This window comes from Grammomys surdaster, unplaced genomic scaffold (assembly GCF_004785775.1).
Source record: "Grammomys surdaster isolate TR1022 unplaced genomic scaffold, NIH_TR_1.0 125476, whole genome shotgun sequence".
NCBI classification, from domain to species: domain Eukaryota; kingdom Metazoa; phylum Chordata; class Mammalia; order Rodentia; family Muridae; genus Grammomys; species Grammomys surdaster.
Window position 1 is genome coordinate 1,020,964 of NW_021620336.1, and position 6,881 is coordinate 1,027,844.

The window sequence follows — 6,881 nt, forward strand, 5'->3', positions numbered from 1 at the left end:
ACACAGCCTTGGCAGCGGAGTGAGAAAGAGTAGGGATAGATTCTGGACGCGCTCTTGGCCAGCTCCTCGCCGCCCCACCCTCGGCTGGGTCAGAGAGTAATTCATACAAAAGGACGAATTTGCCTTCGCTTGGGGAAATTCCAGGGACCGTCGCTAAATTCTCCCAACCACGAATCCCGGTACCCGGCCCACGACAGAGCGGGGAGCATGCGCCCAGGGCTGAGCTCGGTGTAGACCAGAGCACACAAGCTCACAGTCCCCGGCAGTGGGGGGAGGGGCGCGCTGAGCGGGGGCCAGGGAGCTGGCGAGGGGCAAACTGGGAAAGTGGTGTCGTGTGCTGGCTCCGCCCTCTTCCCGAGGGTGGGGGAGAACGGTATATAAGTGCGGTAGTCGCCTTGGACGTTCTTTTTCGCAACGGGTTTGCCGTCAGAACGCAGGTAAGTTGCGGGTGTGGCTTCCGCCGGCCTCAGAGCTGGAGCTCTTCTCTGAGCGGGCTGGGCTAACATGCGGGTGTCGTCGGCAGGGCTTAGCTGTGACCATTCCCACATCGAGTGTCGGGCAGTGCGGGAGGGAGAGTGCGAGGCCTAGCGGCAACCCCGTAGCCTCGCCTCGTGTCCGGCTTGAGGCCTAGCGTGGTGTCCGCGCCGCCGCGTGCCACTCCGGCCGCACTTTGGTTTTTTGCCTTGCTGCCCTCTATTGCCTTCCAGCAGCATGGGCTAACAAAAGGAGGTTGTGGAACTTGGTGGTACGGAGCCCATACGGCTCCCGTTGGGTAGGAATGGGAAGACGGGAGGGGCGGCTTAGGGCCCGCCCGCCTTCGGAGCACATGTCCGACGCCACCTGGATGGGGCGAGGCCTGTGACTTTCCGAAGCAACCAGGCGTGACTTTAGCGTGACGGGGCCATGCGGCCCCAGCATCCGGCACGGTCTCCCGGCGGCGCCGCTTTTCCTTGCCTCCGACAAGGGTGAGGCCGTCCCGCCCGGCACCAGTTGCGTGCGCGGAAAGATGGCCGCTCCCGGGCCCTGTTGCAAGGAGCTCAAAATGGAGGACGCGGCAGCCCGCTGGAGCGGGCGGGTGAGTCACCCACACAAAGGAAGAGGGCTTGCCCCTCGCCGGCCGCTGCTTCCTGTGACCCCGTGCTCTATAGGCCACAATAGTCACCTCGGGCTTCTCTTGGACACCGCTTGTCGTGGCGAGGGGGAGGGGAATCTAATGGCGTTGGAGTTTGTTCGTATTTGGTGGGTGGAGACTAATCAAGCCAGCCCGGTGCTGGAAGTAATTCTTGGAACTTGCCCCTTTGAGTTTGGAGGGAAGCAAATTCTCAAGCTTCTTAGCAGTTCAAAGGTACTCTTTAAATCCATTTTTAGGTGTTGTGAAAGCCACCGCTAATTCAAAGCAAAAATGGGAAAGGAAAAGACTCACATCAACATCGTCGTAATTGGACACGTAGATTCCGGCAAGTCCACCACAACCGGCCACCTGATTTACAAATGTGGTGGAATCGACAAACGAACCATCGAAAAGTTTGAGAAGGAGGCTGCCGAGGCAAGTATAAGGCAAATGGAAGGATAGAGATTGTGTAAACAGGGAGTAGAAACAAGGTCTTGAGTGTACTAATCACAAGTCATTTGCAGATGGGAAAAGGCTCCTTCAAGTACGCCTGGGTCTTGGACAAACTGAAAGCTGAACGTGAGCGTGGTATCACTATTGACATCTCCCTGTGGAAATTTGAGACCAGCAAATACTACGTGACTATCATTGATGCCCCAGGGCACAGAGACTTCATCAAAAACATGATTACAGGCACATCTCAGGTGTGTAAAATTTATGCACTCCTGACCCGGGATATTTTAGTGGTGATATGTCATTGACATGGTATGATTGCTTTATTTCTTACAGGCTGATTGTGCTGTCCTGATTGTTGCTGCTGGTGTTGGTGAATTTGAAGCTGGTATCTCCAAGAACGGGCAGACCCGTGAGCATGCTCTTCTGGCTTACACCCTGGGTGTGAAACAGCTAATCGTTGGTGTTAACAAAATGGATTCCACCGAGCCACCATACAGTCAGAAGAGATACGAGGAAATCGTTAAGGAAGTCAGCACCTACATTAAGAAAATTGGCTATAATCCTGACACAGTAGCATTTGTGCCAATTTCTGGTTGGAATGGTGACAACATGCTGGAGCCAAGTGCTAATGTAAGTGACTTTTAAGGTAGTTGAAGGGAGAAATTTGCAAGAAAGGAGGTTGTAATGTTTTGACTCCCTGTGTTTTATTTAGATGCCTTGGTTCAAGGGATGGAAAGTCACCCGCAAAGACGGCAGTGCCAGTGGCACCACGCTGCTGGAAGCTTTGGACTGTATCCTGCCACCAACTCGTCCAACTGACAAGCCTCTGCGACTGCCCCTCCAGGATGTCTATAAAATTGGGGGTAAGTAGAATAATGAGGATGGTGAATTTGAGTGTGTTTCTTTGAGGTATAGGTCTTAACTGATATGTATTAGAACATCTATTTATACAAAACATTTATTTTAGGCATTGGCACTGTCCCCGTGGGCCGAGTGGAGACTGGTGTTCTCAAACCTGGCATGGTGGTTACCTTTGCGCCAGTCAACGTAACAACTGAAGTCAAGTCTGTTGAAATGCACCATGAAGCTTTGAGTGAAGCTCTTCCTGGGGACAATGTGGGCTTCAATGTAAAGAATGTGTCTGTCAAAGATGTTAGACGTGGCAATGTTGCTGGTGACAGCAAAAATGACCCACCAATGGAAGCAGCTGGCTTCACTGCTCAGGTAACAAAATTTCAAAATAGGTGGCCAAGATTGGTTGTGTACAGAATCACAAGGCCAAGACTTAAATAAATGCTGTTTTTTTAGGTGATTATCCTGAACCATCCAGGCCAAATTAGTGCTGGCTATGCTCCTGTTCTGGATTGTCACACAGCTCACATAGCATGCAAGTTTGCTGAGCTTAAAGAAAAGATTGATCGTCGTTCTGGTAAGAAGCTGGAAGATGGCCCCAAGTTCTTGAAGTCTGGTGATGCGGCCATTGTTGATATGGTTCCTGGCAAGCCCATGTGTGTTGAGAGCTTCTCTGACTATCCTCCACTTGGTAAGCATGATCTAAGCTTGTTATGCTGAACAATATATATATAATATGATAACATATAATATATAGTTTATATGTTACTGTAACCAAGGTACTGACATAGTGTTTTTCTACATAGGTCGTTTTGCCGTTCGCGACATGAGGCAGACAGTTGCAGTCGGTGTCATCAAAGCTGTGGACAAGAAGGCTGCTGGAGCCGGCAAAGTCACCAAGTCTGCCCAGAAAGCTCAGAAGGCTAAATGAATATTATCCCTAACACCTGCCACCCCAGTCTTAATCAGTGGTGGAAGAACGGTCTCAGAACTGTTTGTCTTAATTGGCCATTTAAGTTTAATAGTAAAAGACTGGTTAATGATAACAATGCATCGTAAAACCTTCAGAAGGAAAGAATGTTTTGTGGACCATTTTTTTTGTGTGTGGCAGTTTTAAGTTATTAGTTTTCAAAATCAGTACTTTTTAATGGAAACAACTTGACCAAAAATCTGTCACAGAATTTTGAGACCCATTAAAACAAGTTTAATGAGAAATCTGTGTTGGTCAATGCTGAAAGTTAACTGAGTGCATACAACAAAGGTGCATGGGTTCCTAGGGATTGAGTTCTGTCACCTGGCTTGACAGTGGGTGTCTTCCCATAACTGAGCTATTGAGGTTATAGTTTTCTAAACTATAAACTCCCTTGAGTTTGATTAGCTTTGAAATCTTACGATTAGGACAACCTAGATGTATCAACCCAAGGTGCTATAGTTAGTTGGGTCAGACCATGGGTACTTAGACCTCAATCTGTCTGGATCTGGTCAGACTGTTAGGCGTACAGCTAAACTTGCTTTAGGCACCATTGCTGGAGTATGTGACCATATAGTACTATTACCTGAGTACTCTGATTATGGGAAATGAAGCAAGGTTGGAAAGTGGGGTATTTCCTTCCACAGTAGCACATGACAGTTTTTACTACAAGGACCAATATCGAATGAATAGGTAAACGGGTTAAATCCAAAGATAAGTGGGTAAGCAAAAAGGGTTTTCTAAAATTAGCTTGCCTAATAGTTTTTCTAAGCTTTTGCTGGGAGGTAAAACGGTGCTGGTAGAGTGTTATTTTTATGGGACACCTCAACTGTAAAGACTAGGGTAAAGATTTGGGAAACCAATATTAAGTTGAGAATTTTGGTGTTTAACAGTTTGCATGTTACAGTAACAGCTTGAGTTGTCAGAACATGTAATTTTGAAGTTCCTAACAAGTCTGAGTCATGTTAACCTGAAGGATGATCTTTGGAAGAACACAGCTCTAGTCCCTGGAAATGGATGGCAAGGCTGCATAGCTTATGTTAATGGAGCCCATGTGATTGCAACAGGTGGCCTAAGTTTAGACATGAGATTTAGAAGTCATGTGTGATAACCCCTTTGAAATACATAAGGATCCAATTTGGTGTAATTATCTTTACCCTTCAGGGTCATTGCTTGTGTAGGATTAAGGGCTGCTGCAAACCCTTTGCTAAAGGTTGGTCAATTTCTTTGTTCAGGTTACTGCAAGTATGACTGGTTAAATATGGACTGCCAATAGAGAAATGTAGCTTGACTTTAAGTGTTATACCCCAAAGAATCAAGACCTACCTGGGAAATTATCAGGAGGGTCTGTTGGATATGAAAGTTTGTCAACTAGTCTGCATGAATAAGTGTACAATTAAGTGGAATAGCACCATCTACTGGTACTTAGAAGACAGCAGGATAAAAGCATGTTTTTGGAGCTGGGGAATGGAATTCAGGGCCAAAGGCTTGGTAGGCAAGCCCTCCTCCACATGAGCTACTTAGCAGGAAAACTTAGGCGTTTGCTCTAGGCAGGCTAGCTGTTTGGCTATATGACTTTAGTGTAAACTTGATGAAAATTCCCTCAAGATTCTGGCACCCACATGATTCACAACAGTTCTGGGAAATATAATGGCCTGTGTATCAGGCCCATACACAGTACCCATGTAGGCAAAATCTTAAGGAATTTAAATGAAGGCTTTCTAGTTTCTTAAAATGGTTGGACTTCAATGTGGAAGGTAAAGGCTCCACATGAATAAGGCCTGTTGCTCCTAATGATTAGGGTTTATTCTCAGTCTGGGTTACATAAGGACTAGGGAGTCTAGAAATCAAGTCAGGCTAGGCTTGAAAAAGGCAGTTGAGTGCCTGCTGCTAAGCCCGATCCCTAGATACACAGCAGAATATCCCTCAAGTTGTCCTTTGTCCACAGGCACATGCTCTATTAAAAGGATGAATGTTTAATACTCTGAGAATGCTGTCCCACACTCACTGCCTTATAGCCAGGCTAGAATGGGTTTAAATGAACCTAGTGGCAGTTTTCTTTGAGAAGGTACTGGGTGAACCTAGGGTCTTTGCATATATATGGTTAGAAGCCATACTCGACTGAGCAATGATCCTCATTCCTTTTTAAAAAAATTTCAGGCTCAGGTAGGCCTTGAACTTGGTGATTTTTTTATCCTGAGAACAATTAGAATTACAAGCTTACTAGTAGGTTTGGCTTAGTTTGTGAGTTTTGGAATACTTTTTTTGAGACAAGGTTTCTCTGTGTAGCCCTGGCTGTCCTGGAACTCACTCTGTAGACCAGGCTGGCCTCTGAATTCAGAGATCCGCCTGCCTCTGCCTCCCAAGCACTGGGATTAAAGGCGTGCGCCACCACCGCCTGGCCTGGAATACTTTTCTACCAGGCATTTTTCTGAGACAGTTTATGTATTTCTTGAACTGGAAATTGCTCTGTAGACTAGGTTGGCCTGGAAATTCGAGATCTACCTGCCTGTTCTTCACAAGACCCGGGATTAAAAGCATGTACCACCATAACCCAACTACAAAGCCAATTTTGTTAATCTAAAACTGTGTTTTTTCTTTCTTGAGATAGGATCTTGCACAGTCTACACTGGCTTTGAATTTGCTATGTACATACATACCACCATGTACAGCTGGGTTTTACTAAAATTTGCCTGGGGTGCTTACTTCATTGGCTTTTTCAAAAGTTGAGGCAGGAAGATCATTTGAGCATAGGGATTTGAGGCCATCTTGGAAAAAAATAATGAAACTCTTGTTTTTCTTAATTTACTCTTCTGCATTGAGAACTAAACTGATACAAAGCAAATTCATCTAGCCTGTGCCTGAAATGCATTTTATGAGAACAAGGGTTGAAACTAACATCAAAGATAGCCTTATATGTGTTTTAAGCCATTATGTTCATCACAGGTTGTAGGACCTGTACTGTAGAGGATTGAACAGTGGGTTCTATGTCTTGTATGAAAGGAAAAGAAGCATTCCATCTTGTTTTCCAGAAGGACAGGTTACTTTTTTTGGGGGGGGGGGGTTTGGGAGGTTACTTGTTATTTAACCCTAAGCACTCTCTCACCCATTACTGTTTATGTGACACCAATGTCACTTCCATCACTTGCAAGTCTCTGGGAACTTCTATAACAAGAGTACCAACTCAAATGCATTGTTTTCTCAGTACTAACTTTGAAGAAAAATTATTTTTAGGGAACAATTGCATGGTACTAAATAGTGTTGATGTCATGCGATGGAAATCTCTGAAAGGCCTATGAATAAATGTATTGGAGAGTTCAGTTTGTGATCCCTACAAGAGACTTAATAAAGTTAAAATTTAAAAATCCTATGTTACAATAGTTCTATCATCATTATGTATAGGCAAAAGAGGTGAGAAAACTGCAAGAGATTTCCCTACTCCCTCATTGCTAAGATATTCACATACACTAAAATTCATTTTTTTCCTTTTCC

General features: G+C 45.3%; 1 protein-coding gene across 1 annotated transcript; it reads left to right on the forward strand.

Moving 5' to 3' along the window:
- Positions 1 to 324: 324 nt before the first annotated feature.
- Eef1a1 (eukaryotic translation elongation factor 1 alpha 1) lies at positions 325 to 3,634 on the forward strand. The gene is made up of 8 exons (XM_028786345.1): positions 325 to 437; positions 1,369 to 1,546; positions 1,636 to 1,815; positions 1,901 to 2,197; positions 2,280 to 2,430; positions 2,535 to 2,791; positions 2,876 to 3,110; positions 3,226 to 3,634. The coding sequence occupies exons 2-8, from the start codon at positions 1,403 to 1,405 to the stop codon at positions 3,348 to 3,350; spliced, it is 1,389 nt and encodes a 462-aa protein (XP_028642178.1). The 5' UTR covers positions 325 to 437; positions 1,369 to 1,402; the 3' UTR covers positions 3,351 to 3,634.
- Positions 3,635 to 6,881: the final 3,247 nt, after the last annotated feature.

Bases quoted from the DNA above. Each gene is read 5' to 3' on its own strand.
- Eef1a1 (XM_028786345.1), top strand. From the start codon at position 1,403: ATGGGAAAGGAAAAGACTCACATCAACATCGTCGTAATTGGACACGTA. The intron at 1,816-1,900 runs GTGTGTAAAATT...TATTTCTTACAG, and splicing joins TGATTACAGGCACATCTCAG to GCTGATTGTGCTGTCCTGAT. The intron at 2,792-2,875 runs GTAACAAAATTT...CTGTTTTTTTAG, and splicing joins CAGCTGGCTTCACTGCTCAG to GTGATTATCCTGAACCATCC.